General features: G+C 42.5%; 1 protein-coding gene across 3 annotated transcripts; it reads right to left on the bottom strand.

Annotated features, from left to right (window-relative positions):
• Positions 1–3,547: 3,547 nt before the first annotated feature.
• On the bottom strand, positions 3,548–23,443 carry LOC125750978 (transcriptional-regulating factor 1-like). Of its 3 annotated transcripts, none has more exons than XM_049029369.1 (13): positions 22,805–23,443; positions 10,879–11,862; positions 10,283–10,404; positions 8,514–8,687; positions 8,243–8,423; positions 8,036–8,087; positions 7,012–7,163; positions 6,640–6,743; positions 6,258–6,318; positions 5,639–5,727; positions 5,294–5,425; positions 4,863–4,963; positions 3,548–4,689 (listed from the first exon to the last, which is right to left on the bottom strand). In XM_049029369.1, the coding sequence occupies exons 2-13, from the start codon at positions 11,792–11,794 to the stop codon at positions 4,362–4,364; spliced, it is 2,412 nt and encodes an 803-aa protein (XP_048885326.1). In that variant the 5' UTR covers positions 11,795–11,862; positions 22,805–23,443; the 3' UTR covers positions 3,548–4,361. The 3 variants fall into 3 exon arrangements, with proteins under 3 accessions (XP_048885326.1, XP_048885328.1, XP_048885329.1); XM_049029371.1 differs by lacking the exon at positions 22,805–23,443 and adding an exon at positions 15,309–16,331; XM_049029372.1 differs by lacking the exon at positions 22,805–23,443 and adding an exon at positions 13,782–13,960.
• Positions 23,444–24,675: the final 1,232 nt, after the last annotated feature.

Here is a 24,675-nt window from a genome sequence, read left to right as displayed (position 1 = left end):
GGTGCTTTTGTTTGCCGGGTAATTCGCAAAGGCCGGAGTTTTTTGCATGCTCTCCGCTGTTTCCCCCTTCATCCCTCCCTCTCTCACTCTTAACTTTGATGACGCTGCTTTCCAGCTTAGCACCAAGCAAATTAAACTGAGCCAGATGCAAGACTACAGGCTTTCAGGGTCTGGTCTACAGTAACCCCACATGACAAGTACTCCCTGTAACCCTAGCATGCCTTCATCTGTCTCTCCATTCTCTCATTTCTGTCACTCCCCCCCCGGCGTTCCAAAACACCATTTCAGAGGTATTTTCTTCCTTCGGGCCTGTCACACGTGTGAATTAGTCCTCTCTCCTCCTCAGCAGGGCTACCACAGGAATGTTAATCGACGTCGCAAAGAAAGGCAAGCGGCAACAGACAAGTTTAGGGGGAAGGGCTACAGCAAAAGTTTATGCAGTTCAAAGCCATGAAAATGCCCTAAAAAACTGTTCCTGTCAATGGGGAATACAGAGAAATAATCCCTAATGCAAAATGAAGGCTTTTAGGCACAATGAGAGCAAACAGTCAGACATGCAGCGTGTCCAGTGGACAAAATATGCTGAAGTTGGATAGCCAGAAGTACGCAGAAGCTTATCAGTACAGGTGACGAGAGGTTAACCTGCATCCAGGATAGGTCATCAGGGTCATCGTAAAGATTTGCCAGGACAGCAAAAAAAATAATAAAATAAAATAAGTGCAGACCCAAGGATGCCTCAGGCCTTACTGGGATTAAGTCAGTTCTGAGGCAAAACCAGCAGGACGCAGCAGAGTGCATGCCCTCTGCGGACGGACATACAGGGTATCCTGGCGTGGCAGAGCACAGTAGGCGAGGAGAACTCAGCCCAAGGCCCTTAACGCAGGTTAGCACATATTCTCATCGGCAGGGGGGCTGGCACAGCAGAAACAGCTGTGCTGTACAGATGAGGGAGTGCCCTGCTACAATAATCAGGCATGGCAGCAAACTGGTCAAACCAGTAACGTGTGAGAGCAGTAAGAAATCGAGCTGCACAGCTGAACTCTGCTAAACAAGTACCTGGATGAAGGGCAGAAATCTGTGTGAGAGGAGTGTGGGAGGACCAATGCAGTGGCTTTATCACAGAGATTCACCAATCCTCTGTACTTTATCTAACTACAGAATCTTATTCTGTAAAACCCCCTTCTATCTCCTGCAGCGGTGGTCTTTTTCAGTTAATCGCTTTCTTTAACCAAGGAAAACATGACACGCTCACAATTCTGATATTAGTTGGACATTGCCAAAGTGCGCTAAAGTCCACTTGTGATTGATGGGTATTGTAGAAGATGTTTTGAATGGGTTTTAATTAAGTATTCCTAAACAAACACCACAAAGGTGGAGCTGGTTAAAGAGTGACACTTTTAAAGAGAATTCTTCTTACGGCGAATGCGCTTCTCAGTTTAGCTGTCTGCTTGAAACGTTTTCATCACACGAAATCGCAAAGTAATAACATGATGTAATACGGAATAATCGCTTACTATTCGGGTACACCCAGTTCATGATTGGCCATTGTTTTTGAAACTTATGTTAAGGACAACCAAAGAATTAATACGTATTTTGCTGCAATTAAAAGCCAATATAATATTTTTCCACTAACAAGAACACTCTTCTGGCTGCAGGTGGACTCCACAGTGTGAGATGAGAAATATATTTAACCGTAGAAGGGTAATATAATTAAATTAAACCCAGAATTGTTAAATAGAAATTGTGATAACTAAGAAACAAGTCTTCAATTAAAAGTAAACAACAATAATAATATTACGTATTATTATTATTATTATCATTATTATTACTATTAATAATAATAATAATAATGATAATAATTATAAATGAATAGAGCTCTATCTACGTGCTTTGGACTCCCAATAAAGAGATCTTCATCGGGGAATGCATTTTATTCAATAGCTTAGATGTGTGGAAATTTTGTACTAATCCAAGACATTAACTGGTTTCTATAAATTGATATGCTACTAAACTGCAATACTTCATGCAAATTATCTAGATACAAGTGTTAACTTGTAAGCGTTTTTTTTTTATCTGTCGCGACAAAACTTTACGTTCGCGTAGAAAATGTGAATCTGCGTGCACAAAACTTCATGTTACTTTGCAAGTCGACAGTGAGGTGGTCCGCTTTACAATTTTCTCGCCCAAAAGATTTTCTGTTCCTTGTGTTTTCTTTATGAAAACAAAATTAGTGAAGCAGTAAAGCAACGGTGTGACAAAATTAAAGCGATTTTTTAATCGTGCAGTTTTGCTTACATTAAATGACGTAATTGTTACGCCACTTTTGGAAATTGTTCAGAATTCCCCCGGTATTTTCATGTGAATGCTGTTTTTAACAAATAAGTAGGGATCTGTTATAAAAACAAATAAAAACATCCGTTTGGGAAACTTGTCACATCAAAGCACAAGTAATATATAATAACCCAGATGTGCTATTGATAGAAGCCATAGATCTATTTCACTTATTTAACGCAGCAAGGCATCCATGCTTTGCGCGGATGTCCGAACCTACACCAGGCATATAGACACTTACCTTTTTGCCTTTAGCTTTCTAACGGATGATGCGCCACGATACCCGTTACATGTCTGCCTATAACCAGCGCGGTTAAGCTGTTTTGTAGCATCTGCGAAAATACTTTGCCAATGTATATTTTTTTAGGTAAACACAGCATTTGCCAATAAAACGCAGCCTATACTAATTTGCGCTAGGCGGTAAAGCCATTATAGGACAGCTAACATTTTTTACCGTATAAAATTGTTATAAAAATGTATTATGATTAACCGCACTTAAAGGCAAATCATACAAATAACTAGTGTTCTTCCTACACGACTGTGGACTTTACATAAAAGGTAGACAGCTCGTGCACGCTAGCTTAGGTGACGACTGCAAATGCACTGTAATACTGGTTTATTTATTGGATAAATCTTGTGTAGGTGGATCGACTGTTGAGATGTTTCCCCCCGGTTATACGAAACGTTCTCATCGCATGGGAGCCCTTACTTTTGGACCAAACAGAAGACACTAACCATCGGCGAAACATGTCACCTTACAAGCCTGAAGAACATTATGACGGTGCAACGCCCACCTATCGATTCTGACAGCTCGTCTGCGGCTGAACCGCACCGCCCTGTTCCTGGATCTGAGAGATCCGCCCACGTTTGCACACGATTGTGACTCGAATAGGGTAAGACGACTTTCAGTGAAGGCCGGGGTTGAGCGAGCCTCCCCGGGCAGGGATTTCAGGAGGCGAGGGGAGATGGTTGGTGGGGAGTGTCCCGGCACCCGGTTCATTGGCTCCCCGGTTTCTGCAAAACTGTTGCAAGTAACGCATCATCTATTTCAGTGCAGTTAGGGCAGATGCTGTGGTTATTACTGGGAAGATGATTGGTAGCCCGCAGACATGTGGCCTCTTATTCTTGACGCAGAAATTTGGGATACATTTAATCTCATCATCTATATTGCGCGTGTACAATGTTACTCATACAAATTTGAGTGACAACACAAATATAATTGTCGGGATAGAACATTTAATGAATAATTCTTTTTGTAATATGTATCAAAACTTAAAATAAATATTTTTTCTACAGGTATCAAGAAAATACATGTTCTCAGGATGTCATGTTTAAGGTAAAATACAACCTCTAGTATTCTAGACTGTACACGGTTTTCCTTAATCACAGTTATGTAACAACGAACAAAAGTTTCTTAACAAAAAGTTTTTTTCCCAGCAACCAGTTGGCATTTTAACAAAAAGTACAAAGTAAATGTATAAAAATGTTGCCATATACAATTTCCGTAATAGCTTTTGAGGCTCGTGCCATTTAAAGCTGCCAGTCAATAGAACATAAAGACAATGGAAACATCAAAATTATTTAAAGCCATCCGTTACAAACATTATAATAAATAATGTAAATACTGAACATAATAATCAATAATAATTCAATGAGAGCTGTCCACTCTGGGCATCTACGTTTTTACCTTTACCTAAAGCCGCTCAAAGCCGTCTAAAGCCGTTAAAATAATACTAATTAATTTCTGAGAAGGATAGATTATTCTTACAAATGATCGATGGCAAATTCAGGCACTATTCACAATGAACCTCCTTTTTGCGCTGTGTTTGTTATTCACTACCTTTTCTACAGCTCAGATAATACATAATTTATGGTATTTCATAGATTCTGAAAGCTCACATATTTCATATACTACGTCTCGAACTGTGCCGTCAGGAGCGGCTGAGCCACAGAACCTGCCCTAACTGAGAAAATACTGTTATGAACATGCATTGATATGCATCCCTAAGGGCGTCGGTACCAAAGGGCGGTCATTCCCAGCGAATCTGTCCCTTAGCCCCTCCTGTCATACCCAGCATTACTTTCCCCTCTGAGTCATAATAGAAGGTGCTGGAATCGGAGGTGAGATCAAAGGGGTCCCACACTGGATGTGGAGGGCCAAAGAGGGGGACCCCGGAGGAGCTGAGGCTGGGGCTGCTAACAGCACCGACGTGGCTGTTGGGGCTCTGCAGGAAAGCCAGCCGGGCCTGCGTGAGGTTCTGGGCGAACACCGTGTTCTGGTCCCGCTCCCTCCAGTCGTCTTGCTGCTGCCTGTGGATCTTCATGTGGGCGTTACGGCTTTTTATTTTATAAAACATTCTGGGGGGAGGCGAGACAAACATCACCTCATGCTACCTGTAATTATACACGTCTTCTGCTGTTTCACGTCACATATCAGCTGATTGATTTCATGCTTTATTTTACCTAGATTGCTGGTATGATGGTTTCGATAAGCATCATCTAAACAGCGGAACGCAGATGATGAAACTTACTTTCCACACTGTTTACAGGGAAAGCTGGTGGCCAGGGCATTGCTGGAGACCGTGCCATCCATCACCGGCGGTCTGAGAATTGACTCCGAGATCGGTAATGCCTGTTAATGGTCCAAAAGCATGACCTTCAAGCACTGGGCCAAACGGCATTCTTTATGCTTTACACAAATGGTCTCATGAAACAGGAGCAGCCAGTTACTTGGCCAGTAAATCTGTTTACAAAGCAATTCGAAGTGATTTATGGCTGAGCATGCTGTGCTGTGTGAGGCCAAGTCTGACAGGTTGTAGCTACCAGAATCCAAGGCTCTGCATGAAGATGGAGGCTTTTCTCATTGAAATTCTCATTGAGAAACGTGATTCCATCCGCGGCATTAGCATTAGCATTAGCATTAGCATTAGCCACGAATGCGAAACCGATTATTTAAACTTACACCGCTGTCTGCCGCGCCGCTCATATCTCCCTCTACCCCTCTCTCCCTCTCCCTCTGCTTCTTCTGCTGTTCCGGAAGCTTCTTGGAGAGGTAGTAGAACTCCACACATTGGGACACACGCTTGGTCTTCACCTGACACATTACGTTCATACATGGCCGAACGTTATAAGAGGTTGCATACGTCACTGGCTCTTAAGATCAGAGTCTGAGTAATATAATGTTTGTAATTTAATGATGAAAATATAAATTATGTTCTGCAAAGAAAGTAAAAGAGTTGAGCCAGCAGTGATGTATATGCCACCATTTCAAACCTGGCTTATAAATTCTAGAGAAAAGGGAAATTACCATATTATGTATCAGGTTGAAGTCCTTACTGTAGATGGCGAATGCTTTATTAAACAGTCGTCGCTCACTCAGCATCCAGACGTCACTGCCTGGTACGAAAGGCAGCAGGATTAGAGGAGCACAGCACACCACTCACCCTTTTCTTGGGTTCCAGTAATTCAATCAACTTTTATTTAGTTAGTTTTTTATTTTTTAAATAAACCAAAAAAATTCACTGAAAATCTTTATTCGGTAACACTAACTCCCCCCATTGCCCTGCCATACCACTGATATTTACCCTTTAAATATAACCCTGTATTACGCCTGGATGATGGGTTAAGCCATTATCAATTTGCAACATTGTAATCCCTGTTCCTCACTTCTTATCTCGCAAATAACATTGATTTCCAGGAAAATATCAAAATTGGATCTTGACTCTTACTTAAATCTGATATATTGTCTAAAGTACACAGTATCCACGAAGAACAGGGGCAGAATTTCAAGTCACGACAGTCCCAGTACCTGTTTTATTAACTGTCGCGTAGCTAACACTCATTACAAGATTGTACAAGTGAAAGGCTGAAAGGATTAATGGAAAAATAAGAGGTGAATGACAGAAGGTTACAGGTTATGTGTTTACCACAGTAATGGTAGTCTTCTGACAGTGAAGGGGTAGACAGTAATAACATCTCCACAGCGGCCTGAATGAAAAACATAGAGAACAGGGAGGCAGGGAGAGAGAAACTATGTCTCAAGAAGTACCTGGATATTATTAGTACAACGGTGAGAGAAGATTGCAATTTCAGAAGTAAAAAATTAAAGGAGTCTTGGGTTAATGAAAAAAGCACAAACGCTAATAAAAATTATGGGAAATTGAGGTAATGAGCAATGCGGACACATAACTAAAGTATCCGTTGAATGCAGTGTACAAGATGCAAGCTAAAAATAAATGGATGCTCAAGTGACTTGCTAAGAGTTAAGCAAATGAACAGAGAGCTGTTAGCGGGAAATTGGTTTCTTACCATAGTGTTACCCTGACATTGGGAGAGGCAGTGCAAGGCAAGCTCTACGTTAGTGCCACCTCCTGGCACTGCACTGGAACTGCACAGGTCCAAAAAAATCTCCACTGACGAACAGGAGGGTAACACAGTGAGACATGGTTCGCATGCTGTACTGTACACAGATGAGGCACCATTTTCAAACATGCCAGCACTGCATATTTTCTAAGAGCTTGCCTCATTACACTACCAGAATAGTACTAAAAATGATGTACTAGCTTATGGGTTCAAGTCCTAGGGAGCACTTATATATTATGACCCTTTCCTCTTCTGTAAAGATTTTTGGATAAAAGTGTCAGATAAATGAATCCACTGCAATTCAGCACCAGTTTTTACCTTGTTCTTGCGTGGTTTCACTCTCCTCCAGCTCTACCCAGGGTTTCCAAAGCAGTGTTTCCGCAGGCGTTTCAGCAGGGCCGGTGTCCATGTCCGCTCTGTTCCTCAGGGGGGGCAGCGCTGCCTGGTACTGCGGACCCACGTTCACATGCCTGAAGGAGAATCAGACAGGTTCCAGCAGCTCGTCAGAGTCCGGGAAGAGCGATGAGCTGCTCACCAGTCCGGTAATTAAACTCGAAGAATGATGACTCAAATATCAGGTGATACGCAAGGTGCTTAGTCTAAGTGCCAAGAGTAAATTGTCAAGCTGTAGAGACAGGCCTGTCGTGGATAATGGGATAGTTAATGAACAAGCTCTGATGAACTCTTGGTTCGTAATTGTGTGGACAATTACATGTTATTTCATTTGAAGACCACAAGGGTTTGCAATAGAGCCCAACTGAGTATCCTGCACATCACAGCGCTGTCAGTAACAGCGGTGAGTTATATTCAAGTTTCCATTCGTTTGTCTTCTGAGGTCAACGCATCAGACAACGTGACTGTCAAGAAGCATCGTCTGTTTAACAAGCTGGTTCTCTTTGCAATCAGGCCTAAAGCTTCGCATAAATGGTCAGAATCAGAATCCTTTTATTTGCCATGTACAAAAAAAGCACAAGCAATTTGTTCTGGTGGTGGCAGCTGTATACAATTTAAATTGCTCAAGACAACAACAAAAAAACAGATAGAAAAAACAATAACTAGAACATAAATACAGAGAGACAGAATAAGACGATGTGCTGCTATTATTCAAACAAATAAACATGTGGGTATATAAATAAGGGTGAAACGACAAGAGGTGGGGTACAAGCAGTTTGGGGATGTGTGTGCAAATAAGCGTAGGAGTGTAAAGCAGATGACCTGGTGGACAGGTCCCTTCACGTCAGACCTTGTGTAGGATGGCAGTGGCTGTTTTGTAGTGTTTGAGGACAGCAGAGAGAAGCTGCTACAATGCAGCGGAAGAAGCAACAGGAGCAGACATACTTACGGCAGGCGTGGAGACTCTTCTTCCCTTGCAGACCAGAAGCCTCCCTGGTGTCCTGCCATCCAGAGGGTGACATTTGTCGTTAAGCGCAAGCAGCAATAGAGAGTGTCGCTCCTACTGAATGTTTCAGCTGCACGTTCCAGGACAACATGACCACCCGCCCTCTGACATCCAGGCTAACAAGCTTAGCTGGGACTTTGCGGAGCCCACCTGGCCGGAGGTTCGAGGAGGAGAGCAGGCTGCAGTAGAGCCCCGAGCCCTTGCGGAGGGGATTCAGCATGGGGCTGGGGGTGTAGCGGGGGGGTGCCCCACCGTAGTTCATCTCCAGGCTTCTTCCGACCTGGAGGATGCTGGAGAAGGAGAATCCGGTGTAGATGCAAGGGGGCGTGCTCTGCTTGGACAGAGGGGACAGGGACACAAGGCGCTGTTACAGCCAGCCTCCAAAGCCAGGCGACAGGAGGGAAATGATGAGCGCGACTACCTGTGTATCCAGGGAGCACTGAGACCAGCCTGCTGTGGACTGATACTCCAGATATGGCCGGGCTTCTTCCCCCACTTTAATGCCTTCAGCTGGTGGGGAGGTCAGCAGCGGCACTGAGCACTGGGCTGTGGACAGGGGGGCACAGGGCTGGCCCCCACCTCTGTCTGCTGTCTCCTGTCAAAAATGTAAAAGGTCCTTAAGGAGCATATTTTATATGTATATTCTGCATATAGGGGGCGGCATGGTGGTGCAGTGGTTAGCACTGTTGCCTCACACCTCTGGGACCCGGGTTCAAGTCTCCGCCTGGGTCACATGTGTGTGGAGTTTTAATGTTCTCCCCATGTTGTCTTGGGGTTTCCTCCAGGTACTCCGGTTTCCCCCCACAGTCCAAAAACATGCTGAGGCTAATTGGACTTGCTAAATTGCCCGTAGGTGTGCATGTGTGAGCGCATGGTGTGTGAGTGTGCCCTGCGATGGGCTGGCCCCCCATCCTGGGTTGTTCCCTGCCTCGTGCCCATTGTTTCCGGGATAGGTTCCGGACCCCCCGCGACCCAATAGGATAAGCGGTTTGGAAAATGGATGGATGGATGGATTCTGCATATAATATAGGGCAAAACGTTTGTCAAAAGGCAATCAAAGAACATGTTAGTAGGTATTTATTTCCTAGTGCACATTTGCTTAGAAAAATAACACAGTTTAACGTTAGAATATACACAAATAAAGAGTAACACAATAAAAAAGTAATAGGAATTTAGTCTGTTCTACAAAAATTTACCAATGTCACCTTAGATGGCCAGAACATCAACACTTAGATTCCCAGAGCTCTCCTCAGCCACTCCATGTATCTGCTAAATCTCACCACCAGCTGGATTAATCAATTACCATTAGTTAAATAACCTAATTAGGTACCGATTAGCCAAACATGCTATGGTATGAGTCAATAAATACTTGAGTGAATTGGATGGTTACCGCAAATACTGGGGAGACTTTAATAGAGGTGCTGAAATGCTCAGCTGACACATTTTGAAAGACAATAACCCAACATAAACCAACATAAATCCAACAAACAAACATTAAGATTGTGATGGACAGTATAATGAGGATGAACAGAGGACAGCAAAATGGAAAACAATAGGTCAAAGGGCAGACTGCAGATAAACAGGAATTATTCAAATGAGCTGGAAACGAAAGCATCCTCGGTGGGTCGTCTGAACCCTGATACTCCAAGTCTCCCTGTATGTTGATTTTGCTTAAGCTAAGTTGTCAGCTAATTAGCCATGACTGAATCTTAGATTGAATACATTACACAATAGGAGTCACACTCACAGACCTATCATTCCCTAGACACACGGAAGTTAAATTCTAACACAATAAGCAAAGTAAAATGATTAGCATATTGTTACAGGTGCAGTTTGTTCCTTTCAATTTAACCATTAATGACTCAGTTACTCAGTATTGAACTTCCAGCAAAAGCTACAAATAATTAAGCATAGTAATCATGACTGCATTGAAATGCTGGGCGCTGTTCATTTTAATGGCCATTGATAATTTTCAGGGATTAGTAAAAATCATATCTACATATCTTTGCATGCCTAGGTCGCTGCTCAGCTGGACTGCGGAATATCTGCAAGCTCTAAAGGAAGAAGTCAGATCTGACCCACTTTCAGTCGATTAACCGCTCACTCAGGCGTCATTGTCTAAGTGTTCAGCCGAGAGCGTCATTTAGCAGAAGCAAGGTCACGGAGATCTGCCGCAGGAAGTGTACTGACCAGGTGCCAGGCTGCCGAGTTATCAGCAGGGGGCGCTGGGTTGGGATCTTGCAGGAAAGACACACAGGATTGTGGGTACTGCTCTGGCGGAGGACTGAGAGGCGTCTGAAGGTTACAGTGATCTGAGTAAGAGAAAAGTAGAGGAGTGGGTGTACAAAGCTGAACCGGCAGCCATACAGCAAAAATAGCACTTTTGCATTGGGCTTGAAAAGCAGGCTGCCACTGAGAATCCCGAGCGAGTGCTTTCTAATAACAACCACTGCTCCGCACCATGAGTCCCTCTACACACTCAGCCATCTGCTCAGGTTACTCAACCCTGGCCTCGGCAATACAGGGTCCTTTTATTAATAGCAGCATTAATAGCAATAGCAGCATAATGACATTTGTCATTATTGACATCCCATCCACACTGAACCAATGGGCTGCCTCAGATCAATTCCTGCGTCCACCCTCCCCTTGAACAGGATGGATGGTTAACTAGAACGAAACACAACCCGCCATAACCGATTTAACATTCATTTGCAAAGCTAACCGGTCATAACCTGGCAGTGCCCATGGAGTGCAGATTTAAGCAGGAAAGTGGCTAAGCCAAGTACCTGGGATGCTGTACTCGTCCTGGTGAGAGAGGAGAGAGTGTTTCTGCAGGAACTGTGTCTCTCCTGGGTACATCAGAGAGGAGTCAGAGTTCTTCTCCTGGTGCTGTGGATGGAAAGGTTCTGCCTGCCCGGCCGGGTGAGCTGACTGCTGCAGCCAGAGCAGTGGGGGACACTTCCCAGCTGGGGCAGTGCCAGGCAGGCGGCCTGTGTGCGTATGTGACAGGTAGTAAGGCTGCAGCCCCGGGGAGAATGAGGAGGAGCTGAAGTTAACATCCAGCTGCACAGGCGGCGTTGTCTGCGCAGTCGGGAACTGGGGAGCATTCTTGGATGGGGAGAGGGAGGGCAGCGAGAGAGAGGCGGGGGGAGAGCAGAGGACGAGGGGCGAGGGGTGGGTGGTAGGAGGCGTGGGGGTGGCCGGGCCGCCTGGGGGACTGCTCACTTTCCCAGCTCCACACCCCGAGGTGAAGATCACCCCCCGGCCCCCGTTTTGGAACAAGTAGGCATTTCGCCGTGGGAATGCTTCCGAAAACGAGTCCAGCTTCTGCTCACAGCCCCCGATTGCCCCTTGAAAGGTCCCGTGGTGGAGGTAGGTGGAGCGCCACTCGGGCGGGTCTTCTGACGAACGAAACGGCTTGTCCCCGAAAGCCACGGCGCCCACATCCGCGTGGGCGAGCGGCGGATTGATCCAGCGGCTGAGCCCGGCGCCGTCCTCAGACATGCACTCGCCATCACCCCTCGCCGCACAGCTGTTCAGTTTGCCGTGGCAGCCGCCTGCCTCTGCCACCCCCTCCAGGAGACCCAGGGGCTCCAGTGGGTCATGGCAGAAATGTTGCGCAGATTTCTGTCCCTTGGCCTGAGGATAGAACTGTCCCTGATGCGAAGGGCTATCCTGAGCCTGAAAAGTGCGGTCCCCCATTGTAATGGACTGCTCGTGGTAGTGCCCTCTAGTGGAGAGAGAGGAGAGCGTGCAGGACAGTCATGGTGCTGAAACAGAAAAGGTGAGATGGTTCAGGGTACGTTGATTATGTGACAGTCAGGTGCTCATGTGATGTGACACTATCACTTTCCTTTGTAGGCGACTTATCGTGTCGGAACTTTTGACTGGTCCAGTATATTTACAGTCTGTGACACACGTATGATAATGGTAACTCTTGTATATAAAAGTTCTGCGACACTTAAACTCAAATTTATAGCCATAAACAGAACTTATTATCATTTTGAGCATATAACAGAACACAACACAATATCTTATGAAACAAAATCTACTCAATAAATATCATTAAGACACTTTTCCCATTCTAGGACACTGTCACTGCGCTCAACAAAAATCCTGTGTTATTGTATTACATTCTGCGCAATATTGCAGAATATTGTCTCTAAGACATGGCTGCATTGAATTCAAATTTATTCGATCTGTCCTTGTCCTTGTAGAATTCTTAAGTTTGTTGGATAATTTCCCGTGTGGGCATGTGAATTTCTACAGAGTTATTGCGAACTTGTCAAAGGCCGACATCGTGGGCCGGCTTCCATAAAATTAATCCAATCAATTAAAAAAATCTATAACTTCGTCTGAAGTTTCGAATCCGCGATGCCTCTCGAGTTTTACTATCGACACGAGGTAAAATATTAATATTTACATTTTAAAACGGACCACCCCTGTAATCCTTGCACTTCTCAGTTTGTGCTGCACACACTTCTGGCTAAATTTACTGCACTTGCCACGTTTTATTTTTTTGCTACACAGGTTTATACGACACAGAGTGAGATCATTTATCCGCTGTTCACCTAAAAGTTTATATGCTGTCGGAAACTCAGCCGAAATGATATACCACACATATACTAAGCACTATAATCTGCAATTCAATCCATGCGTATATTAGGCTAATAAAAGTAGCCAGTATTTCATTCGAGCAGTCTGTCATACAGAATACCCAGTCTTTATGATCTATTACTCCGACAATGGGCTGCGCATTAGTCACTGGAAGTGAGGGGTAACCCTTCACACGCCTGTTCCAGCTGTATTTTTCAGCAAAATCCATTTTGCTTAATGTTTGTTGCTGCAGCTTTTCAATAAATCAGATCAGTTAAGACAGACAATGTCAATACAAACTTCTTTTTGGTTAAATATTTGTTTGTTTGGCATTTAGCTTTTTATTATTATTATTATTGTTATTATTACAGGCTTTTAAATGTGATTTTACTGTCTTTTATTTAAATGTATTCTTCTGCCTTTGTAAAACACTTTGAATTGCCTTGCATATGAATTGTACTATATAAATAAACTTGCCTTGCCTTAATCTTCAGGTGTTTTGATATGCGCCTGTATTCACTAACCCCCCCCCCCAAACATCACTCTTGCTATGTGTATCCTGCTGTCGTATATCTCAGCTCCCCGCGATCTGCTCCCCCCAACAGCTCTGCCTGTTCGACACCTGGACCTTTTTACCAACGTGTGTTTTTTGGTTTTCTGGAGCAGCGACTACATTCAGAAATCTACAGAGGAATTACGAGATGCAGCAGAGAGCCAGCCAGCTCAAAACAAACATACGCTCAGTGTGATGTTCACGCTTAATCATACGTTGTGACTTCCATTCCGTTCGGTTTGTGTTGAGTATCTACTCCGCTGCATGATGGCGAGGCCAAGGCCTGCAGATGAGAATTGTTTCGCTCTGTCCTTATCTCATGCACTCCTCTTTTTCTTCCTTTTTCTCATGTAAATAGGCCAGCGCACATTCTGACTCACGCAGCGAGGTAATAGGGGTGACTGAATACTGTAGTTCATAAGTTCTTGAGGTTGAGGTTGTATTGAAACCCTCCTATTCTCTCTAGCTTGTCACCACCTCTGCCTCCATTTTCCTTAACACAATGATTAGTCATTTTTTACATTTTTCTTCTCTTCTTACCTTTTTGTCTTCAGTTCCTTCATTTTTTTTCACCTTTCTGCTACTCTCAGTCTGTCTCATCCTCCACTACCTCTCACCTGTCTTTTTCTTGTCTTCATTTTCTACTTATCCCTCCATTTCCCATCTTCTAGGATGCAGCTTCTCCTCTGATGTCCCTTATTTTTCGTCCATCTCAATGACATAACTCCAGCAAACTAGTTAACTGGTCCCTCCTTCAAGCATGTAAGCACAGAGACTCAGACCCACCCCCATTCCCTCATTGCGTGAAGACAAACACCCAAAGTGACACACACTTTATTCAGCGACAGGTGTGGGGGATCAAAACATAAATTCTCAGTTGTCATAGAGATCATCTCACCTTCCCATCCCCCCCATCTCCCCCAAACAGAGACCACATCCTGGGGCAAACAATTTATATTTGCTCCTGCCTCTCTACTCTGCCTCTTATTGCTATAGCAATTTGACTAGCAGACGCGACACTGGCATTTTGTAAAATCAATAAGAAAGGCTACCACCTTCCTCCATCCCCATTAATACACTATGAAAAATTAAAAAATTGTTCAATGTGAATTAGGAGGAAGCACTATCTGGTACGGCAGCATGATGAATAATTAACTGAACCCGTGAATTACGAATATTTACTAGTTCAAGATGTGCGGTGGAACATTTTACCCTTTGAGTAGGATGAATAAGGAATCGCTGCACTAAAAATATACTTTCAGCTGGATAAATGAATATATACCTAATAGTATTAGAAGTATTTAAAAATAGAAGAAATAAATAAATGAACCCACTAAGCAACGACAAATGAATTTTAAAAAGGTAACATTGAAAGGGAAAAGGTGCAAAGAGGAGGTGGACCGCTGCCACATGTCATCGTTTCCTGCGCCTTGGGCCCCTGAGCCCCGATCTCCTAGGCACTGTTACTTAAAGACAGGCGAAGGAAAGTATGAACTGTCAACCACAGAGCCTCAAAGCCCGGCTTCAGGAAACCTGCTCGTAAAGTCGCACGGCGGGAGAGCTGAGGAGGGAGTCCTCCTACCGGTGCACCAGCCCCAACCGAGACCAAACGGTCTCAACATCGACTTGAAACTACCGCTCCAAATAAAGATCCATTGAGATGTTTGTGAGAAGCAGGTGTAAAAATATACATAGGAAAAAACAACTAGACTGCCCAGTAAATAGTATTATTTACTTACTAAACATATACGGCAGAATAATCTGACTAGCCTGGTGAAAAACACACATTGTGTGGGCTGGCATTAACAGACCAGTTTCTCATGCCCACTTTGCTGGACCCGTATGTTTCCGTCAGTAATAAAGGCAACATTAATTACTAGAGGGCTGTCGCACTAGTATTTTCTTTGTCATTGGCTACCATTAAGCTACTTTGTGTATCTGAAAAGTTATATATTTATGATCTTGTATAGTAAAACAAGCCATAGCATTTTGTTGCAGTCAGCGCCTGAACTCTTTGCCTGGCATCACGCTCTTCTATCTCTCCTCTCCTCTCCCCTTTCATCTTACCGTTTGCCATTCTTTCGTCTGCCTCATTCCTTCCTCTTCTAACATGTCAAAAGGGGCAAAGCCAAGGCCTGTTGTTCCGGGGCCGGCCAGTCAGACACTCCAACATATAGAGCAAATATGAAATTTAACATGACACATATCTCCGGGGGCACCTGTGGCCGGGCGCGCATGTGTGCCGGTGCGGATGTGTGTGTGTGAGTGTGTCTGAGTGCATTTATTTCTCTTGGTGTGGTATTTCTCAATGTATTGTTTACAAGAGCCTAAATCTCGCGTGGTGAATGACTCACAGTCTCTGTGGTCTACAGTATGTGAGGACGTTTATGTCACTTCTACAAGTTTTTAAGTAAATCTTATATGTGTCTCAAAGTTTTTCATAAATGCACGTTCATTGTATAGCATGCGTGTTTGCCACAACGCACGCAGGACGCATATTCATGGCATGCGGGCCTCATTTACAAGGTTTTTATCTGTGTGACTGCCAGCCTCACTAGAGCTACCATATCTGGTCATATTTAGTCACCTGACAGGAACATGACCCAGAACTGGCAAAACAGCGCAAAAGTCAACCAGGAAAACCTCCAAACTGTGGAACCTCAGTCTGCCGTGGTACCTAATCTCCAACCGAGACTCTCTTCTAACCGTACGGCGGCATCTTTATTCTCACATTACTGCTTTTTTCTTCCTTTATCAGATTCGTTTGATAACATTTCAATAACATTTACAATAATTCATAAATCTTGCACTGTAGTCCATATTAAGAATAACTTTTGTACCAACAGCACAAAGAAATATATTCATTTGAACATGACTGGGGAAAACAACAGCAGAACAAAGGTCAGACTAACCGTATCCCTGGATATTTCAAACCTTACTGAAGCTGTGCAGATATTTTATGCTGATCAGACAATTATCCTTATCAAGCAAATTCAAAAATACAAAGTAGTGATTTAAGTCAATCGGTCCGTCCTGGTATTGTAGGAGTAGTTCATTCATCCATCCATTCATTCATCTTCCAACTATTTCCTATTGTCAAAATTATGAGGAAGAGTATTTCACTTAAAAACTGCAAAATGATTACAGAATTAATTTCACTAATTATGAAGCTGTACACAGTTGTGTAATGTGTTATTATTAATTTGAAATATTACTGCAAAATTAATAGCTGTAGTATAATTAGAGGACAGCGGTGGTTAATGGTTAGGGAAGCACACTTGTAATTGAAAGATTGCTGGTTAGAATCTCCAACCGACTGAGGTACCCTGGCTAAGGTCCCTCCCCCAAGCACTGAATTAGCTGCCCCCTGCTATGTTACAAAGTCACATATGAGTTAAATGCAGAGGACACATTTCGTTGTTGTATGCTGTGATGTGTAAACAATGACCACTGATCTGAATTCAATTCTATTAGTAATCTATTAATATTGGAGTTATTGCACCCCCCCATATAACTTCTTTGTCTAAATCCTGATTGGTTGGATTGATGGTAGTGGGAGGGACCAACAGCATTGACCAATCCGGTCCTCGGGGACCCCAGACAGTCCACCTTTTCGTTCCCTCCCAGCTCCCTGCCAGACAGGCCACATTTTTGCAAAAAATCTGGAAGTCCCCGAGAACCGGGTTGGGAAATACTGATCTAGAATGCATGTGAGTGAGGGGCCTCCCATAGGAGGGGCAGGACGAATGCAGGTAGGCGAGCAAAAGAGGTAGCAGTGTGGAGGAAGGTACATAGTTTTCTGGTTCTTCATCATGTCAACATCAGAGCACGAGAACGAGAGACAGAACCCAGGGGAGGGGGAAGGCACCAGATCAGTCTCTGGACTTTTTTTCTTTCCCTTTCCACCTCTTTTTCGCTCTCATCGCTGTAGTGAAGATGGGGAGGGGTGTCAGCGCAGGAGAGATAAGGGGAAAGGCAATAGCAACTGTCAGCGGCAAGCACTACCGCAGAGACGGCCGCTGGATGGAAAGTGGGGTACGGGGGATTTTGGCGTATTAACCAGCGCAACTGAATAGTCTTTCAGTGACAACGTCACTGTTCAGAAATTTGAGACTGACAAAAAGTGTGGGAGTGAAGCAGCAGGAAAACAGGTTTGCATTATCTTATTAACCATAATAAGGCCCATTGTGAAAATGAGACAAAAGAGGATACCGAGGCTTCAGACTGTAACGGTCAAAGTGCTCGACATACAAATCCGACCCATCACCAACCGAACGATTCTCATCTTTAACTGAGCACCCCGCATAAGCGTAGTCAGGCATTTTCGCGTGTAAAAGGGTTACAAGTGTTCCTCTGAATTTTCCCGCACGCTTGGATCTGTTTTCCCGCTTCTGTGGATCCGGGGTGCGGCGGTTGGGTCGGAGGGGTGTGGCGTGGATAGATTCCCCACCTAGATGCATCGCTCTTTCAGTCCTGCGGCACAGAAGCTCTGTGTCCGGCTCGCTCACTGCCCAAGTGTCCCTTCTTTCCTTTGAATTCAGAGAGCAATAAAAGCAGAGAAACTCAAGGGTGGTCGGGGCGCCGCATTATCCTCAACGCAGCGCAGAAACAGAACGAGAACGAAGATATCTGACACATCCGCTCACATCCCTGGTTTAATCATGTGTGTAACAATGTCAGACTCCTCTGAGATGTGGCGTATCAGGGACGTGCGCAGAGGCGCATTAGGGACATGGATACCCTGGCAGATTTAGGGGGCCCGGCTTTCACAGCGACCTTCGAATCCGTAAAAATATACGATTATATAATGCAAGTCTTAACTATTTAGACTTAGAAATAATGCGCAACCGTTACCATGAATATCAAACAACGGAGAATGCCGTAGCAATGTATGAATGTTCGAGGAGCGTTAACTAATATTTCCCGACTAACGAATGGATCGATCCAAACATGCTGAATCAGTCACTGCTCAGTGACACTGTACCAGAGGGCTGGCGGGCGGACCAAGGTGACAGTTTGTCAAGGGGCCGAGAATTTCTCACTACGCCTCTGGATGGGAGACTATGGTAAATCTGTCGAATCATAGTCATAAACTTGCTCGGCGTGATATCCTGACTAACTCAAAGATACCTAAAAGACATGACAATTTCTATGAATTTTTGTCCATGTACAAGCAGACATTTCATTAGCATTTTTATATTAGCCAATCATAGCATCCTTCACCCACGGTTCTATAAATCTACACAGTATGACAAGCCTGTGGTGACTGACATCGGTACCGTCTCTTATGTTTCTAATATAGTACTTTCAATATATTTTGAATGGAATGGATTTTTTTTTTTATTAAATATTGTCCTCTTTTGAAAACACAAAGTACTGAGCAAAAGTCTTAAGCCAACAAAGAAAAACAGCAAGTGTAAATTTGTTTAGAAGGAAACACAATCTGATTAAAACGTGCGCAAACAAACAGTAGCACAGCTAAACCCAACTGAATTTCTTCTGTTCTCCAGAAAAAGTTACTGATATCTTGCTGAGTTGCTAGAAAATTTCTTCCAGGAGGCTCCCAGCCCCATTTTATTTACCTGTTTGTTAAATTTCACCACCTTGAAATTCTCAATTAATGTATCAACTTCATTTTATAATTTACTTGATAAAGTATTAATTAGATTCACATTGTACGCTAGTGGTTGGGTCAACAAATATGTGGGTATCCTGGATGATTACTGTAAATACTGGCCAGGTTTTTTAAATGGTTAGGCTAACACACTTTGACAAACATGATATCATTACAGCACAATGTGACAGTAATATCATTAAAACGTAATTTCCTTTGACTGCCTAAGATATTTCCATAGTACTGTATATTTATGTACTTGAAGAATGGTGATGTGATGTTTTCGATTATGAGCTGACATGCACTTTATAGCTACCTTACTGTACTATATTATGGTGTTTACTGGAAATACACCATGAATTTCCAGAATATTGATATTAACAACTGTAGCATTTTGAGCAACACATTTCATTTCCAAATACACCTTCATCTAGATAACTGTCACCAAATATTGTCATCATATGGATGCAAAAAAGATACAGATCTCTTATTCATATTCAGTTTCACGATTTTACAGAAAATAATTATCTTATGGTGGTGTAATTAATATGCGACTAATGGTTTTATGGGAAGAAATTGTGACTGCCTTGTATTGTGACTTGCCAGTTCTTGAAGAGAGACGTATCCTTCTGTCATATCCTTGAGCTGGGAACTTGGCAGGGACCTGACTCGAGCCAGTAACGCATGCAATGAATGATGTACCTTGTAAACGTGTCAGCAAAGCAACAAATTACAGGCCATCACTCTGCATTTACACTATACATTATGGTATGTTAGTAAAGATTTTCATCGCGTTCCTGCGATCTTGTTAGTAATGTAAACACAAAACTTCTGAAAATGTTTCGCGCCCTCCTGCTATAGGAATATTCTTTGCATATTTGCACAATATTTGCTGAATAACTGGGTGGTTTAATATTTCATGTATTTCTACACTAAGTACAGTTAAAGAATGATAAGTCACGCGATACATAAAACCAGATGCAAAACAAAACACATAAACCCTACACTGCCGCCCCCCCCCAAATATTTTTTTGCCTCCTTAATTATTCTGTGGAACCAAATGTATTTGTTATTTGCACACCTCATTGCACATATGCAAACTGGTATGATTCAGTTATAGAGAATATGTATATCCTGACACTAATGCAGTATGACATGATTCCTAATTCTTTCTTGTGAGCACTGGAATCCTGGTAAACCCCAGTAATCTATCTGAGGTCGGCTTTAGCTACTCATTTTGTTTCACTGGAAGCTTTGAAATCCAGCCAAATCCCAATATAAGAGCAATGTACTTCATTACTGGTTACACTGTGCGATGCCGGAATGTTAACTAAAACTCATGCACACTTTGCCGCGATGCTGTGATGATCTACTGAAATATTTCACAAATTCCTTTGATTGTAGTTTCCAGTCATTCAAAAACGATATGACATGTGCATGTGTGGAGGAGAAGCTCACCCTCCTGCACACAGGAGATACCTGTGTTCATTGCAAGGTTTCGGGCAGGAAGCACAAAGACACGCTGGACTTCAAAATAGCTGCGATTGAAGTAAAAAGCAAATATTTTAGAAATTATGTCAATTCACTACAAAATTAATGAAAGTTTACACCATTCTGGGATTACCAGAAATATTTTAACATTAATAAAAAGCTCTAAATATTGGAGAAAACTATTTTTTGATGACTATAGGAAACTATAGGAAAAGAAACACAGAACAATGACAATGTAATGATTGATATATAACTATGGCTGCTGCCGAGATCCTCTCATGTAGGAATATGTATGAATGCATAACTACAAACGGCCAAGTTCAAAGACGCTTAATGGTCTATAGACGTTGAGTCAAAGGATCTGCTCTCTGAGCCTGTTGAGTTCCCATAGCAGATAATGGGTCTATCTCACAACATGCAGCTCCTTCATGGCGACAGTTTTGAATCTTTCCTGCTGTTTTCATTCCACCACCATCAGCCATGTTTACAATCCACTGATTACTCGGGGTCTCGGACTATCCCTACGCTATACCGACACTGTCGCCATCGCAGTGATGACGTACTCTTAGGGTGCGCAGCTATAATATCTTTGTAAATCTAAAAACTGCTTTTTGTTTAAATTAACCAAATAGATGTACTTTTTGTATGTGCAAAGATAATTACAAATAGCTATGCAGTTTGATACCAATTGCTTTACCATTCAAATTACACTGATCGCTTCACTAGTTTTGTACTAAACAGAATGGCCTCGTGCGAGATCGAACACATTCTTATTACATAGAATAACAGACTAATATAGAGACATAGAGTAACTAAACACCCTGTTATATCTCATCCCATTGCATTTATTTATGACTGCTTGTGATTTCTGATCTATGCATTACTGTCCAAGTGTCCGATTTTGTCATGTTTTATTTATGCCAGCCTGGTAGGACCATATACACATACAAGAGACACGTAGAATGTCAGACTCAAAAGTCAATTCAAATAAAATTTGTTCAGCGTAACTGTGCCGGAGGATGGTATAGAGTCCAAACTGTTTCCAACAAAACAATGGCTGTTATTATGGTTGCAGACAGGCCTACACCTGACATCATCTACAGAACTGCTTTTACTGTTGGTAACAATAAGTATCTGAAAAACAGTATTAGTAGGGCATGATAAAAAAAGACTTAGAATTCTCCTAAAATGTCAGATATGTGGATTAGAAGAAGAAGATGTTCCAGAGGAAGGCCTATGTCTGCTGAATCGCTACAGAGCTCATCCTCGCACTGAAAACATTTACACGATATTTCGATTCAACAGACTATCTTATTTACGAAATTGAAGCCTGCTGTTACACGCAGAAAGAGAATGTGAAAAGACGCACTCCGTAATCATTATCATGACTTTCATGTTTCGGAACGACTTCGTTAAACCAGGGCGGCAAAATGTTTCAGATGAAGTACACTTTGCCATGTTAGCAATGTATTTTTACGATTTTTATGTGCAAACGCAAGTGCACAGAGTCATCGTAACGATGAAGCTTTTGCGTTGCATCTAAGATTCGCTGCATGTGAAATGAGACAGACCTCCTGGCAAACGGCAACATTTATATACCGACTCGGTACTGCTTTCGCTCCAGAACAGGCAGGCACTCATCAGGCATATATGATTCTGTCTGATTTTATCACTTAATCAATATTTATGTATTTGTTTGTCAGAATCTCTTAAACATGTGGGTCAATTTAATTTCCCACGAAACAAACTTATACCAGAAATTCTCGCCGCTGTGTGTTGTGCGTAGGTCAATAGGGCGACGACAATGACGAATCAACATTCGAAGAATTCAGCATGTAGGTCTGTCTTTTCTATATATAAAAGAAAATATGTCAACGAGCCGATAGTTATTCCAACATTTAAACCCTTTTAAGCATCAACACTATAGCTGGACATTTTCCTGTAGCAGTTACGAAAATAACCATTAAAATAAAAGTACAATTCAACAACAGATACTTTAGCATAAGTATTAGTAAATAGAAAACATATATATGTGAGCTGATTTAATGCGGTTGGTTTAAGTGAACCACTGAAATAAATATAATCCTTGTACGGATCCATGTTAATCGTTAAAGTGAATAATGCATTTCTCTTTAAAATACAAAATCTAAAATATAGAAATATGGAAATGAGTGTAACGTACGCGAATCATTTGGGATGAAATGCATTGTACACACTGCACAAAGGAGTAGGCCTGTACTGGTTTTGAAACGAACCAATCCACTCATGTAAGCAAGCAAGAAAACACACGGAAAACAACGAAAGTATCTAAGAGCTGATAGCAATGTCTAAACTTCATGTTTCAATTATCTTCTAATTGATCTCATACTATAATTTCAAAGAAAAACATCAAGGAAGGTGAATGGGCACAGAATCAGTAAGAGCCCTGCAGAAAGTGTACATTTGTTTGCTCACTTACCACTTGATTCGCAAACGGAGTCACTTCTTAGACACAGTACTATCCCTGTAGGGGCCTGGCTGCCTGTGTGTCAGAGTGTATTTGTGTGACTGGTAAGTAGAGGTGGTAAGGAAGAGGTTACGGCGCAGAGCGAGTCACAGAATGAATATCAGTCCGTCAGTCCGTCACCCACACAAAGTCTGAGAGCCCTCAGTTATCTTGAAGATTTTGATCCTGGAAACAAAATCATTTCATACAGAGAAGAAGAAGAAAAACCCCAAATTGCTCCATCACCAAGCTCTCTGAGAAACGGCCATGTTCACAATTGTTTTTCTCAAGCACACAAACAAAACAAACTAAAAAAAAAAAACAAAACAAACGTGAAACCTACATACAAATGTTATCACCAAATCACCTTCATCATGCACAACTCTTGCCATTCTGTCACACTATTGTCACCCTCCTTGTCTTTATTTGAAAACCTTAATACCCCTTAGCCTAAATAGTGGTGTAATACCTTCCAGTACAGAAAAAGTTACCATTCAAATCATATCAATTAGATCAACGTGAAACATAAAACATCCTTGTTGATTCACTATACTTCTACAAAACTTTTAGAAAAGAAAAGAAAAGAAAAATAATAAAAAATAATAATAATAAACATAAGTTTTAACGTAGCCTTCCAGGTTAATTTCTAATGAAATGTTCATTTAGGCTTAGAAAATGTTGTTATGTTGTTACACATTTGCTATGAATTGGCCCATTTGACTTTGGATTCGGTTTAGAAACCAGCAAAATGGTGCCGTATTACACACACACCCCTCACCCCCCCGAGCCGCCGCTGTCGTGGCAGAATGAGGAGTTAATAGAGGCAGATTTGCGCCTGGCTCACATGACACAGTAAAATCGAGAGACGGCCATGACTGTGCAGCGGCCGCGCTCCGCCGGGTAAAGCGCAGTGGGGACTGTTTCGCCTTTCGCTCCTACAGAAAAGAGAGAACGCCTTTATCTGCGTGTCATGTAACATGTGCTTTCAAATGTCAGTCTCTCGGAGCCTTACTTTCTCAGTCTTGGTACTAGGTTTACTCCAGACCCCGCCGTATTAAATTGTCACATCAATTATTTGTGTGTTTAATTCTGCCATTTACTTGATTTTATTGTTTAAAACGACTAGGCGAACTTGGCAACGGCAAGGTAGCCCAATTGTTTTATCAACTGTTGTTATTATGTATAGCTTTGCCGTTGTGATTTACAGTGTCATAACATTTTCAAGTGTGGCCGCATTAAACGTACGTTCCGGAACACAGGCGCCGTTTCGGTGCTGCGGCAGGCGGCACCGGGTCATATCGAAAGTGCCTCCCCTGCCCCCCACCCTCTACGCTACACTGTCACCTCAAACTGTCATAGCAAGACAGCGGCGCTGCTTTTACCAGAAACCCCGCACGGCCGGTTGGCGTCCCTGAATGATGATGGCGAATTCCTCCTTTTAATTAATACGGAAGCCGTCTGTCCCTTTAATTATCGCTGTGCTCTACAGTAAGCAAGACTGTCCACAATAAAGAAAAAACACGTAATGTAATGACTAACCATGCAGCCTAACTATATACACAATCATCTATATATATTAGGCTACTTATATTATATTGTAGTAGTTGTAAATCATAGTCTTGTTTAAATACTTTATGCATGATTATCTTAGCAATTATGTCAAAAGCACTTATTTACCATAAGTATTTTATTTAAACATTTCTTTTTTTTCTAGAATAATATAGTTTCTTTAGGCCAACTAATTTAATTTACTTATTCAGTTCGTTTCGACAGTCTACTTGCATTTCAGTTGTTTTTGATAAGCTTATATTTACAAATGCTGAAAACAGTCAAAATTGCGATTA

The sequence above is a fragment of the Brienomyrus brachyistius genome, chromosome 10 (assembly GCF_023856365.1).
Source record: "Brienomyrus brachyistius isolate T26 chromosome 10, BBRACH_0.4, whole genome shotgun sequence".
NCBI classification, from domain to species: domain Eukaryota; kingdom Metazoa; phylum Chordata; class Actinopteri; order Osteoglossiformes; family Mormyridae; genus Brienomyrus; species Brienomyrus brachyistius.
Note: the sequence above shows the minus strand (reverse complement) of the source record. Positions and strands in the feature narration are given on the sequence as shown.

What these genes read in the sequence shown, in the direction of transcription:
- LOC125750978 (XM_049029369.1), bottom strand. Translation starts at nt 11,794, where the DNA reads ATGGGGGACCGCACTTTTCAGGCTCAGGATAGCCCTTCGCATCAGGGA. An exon ending in AGAAGACTACCATTACTGTG is followed by an intron (nt 5,728 to 6,257) that starts GTAAACACATAA and finishes CTTTCGTACCAG; the next exon opens with GCAGTGACGTCTGGATGCTG. An exon ending in TCAACCTGATACATAATATG is followed by an intron (nt 5,426 to 5,638) that starts GTAATTTCCCTT and finishes GTAATGTGTCAG; the next exon opens with GTGAAGACCAAGCGTGTGTC.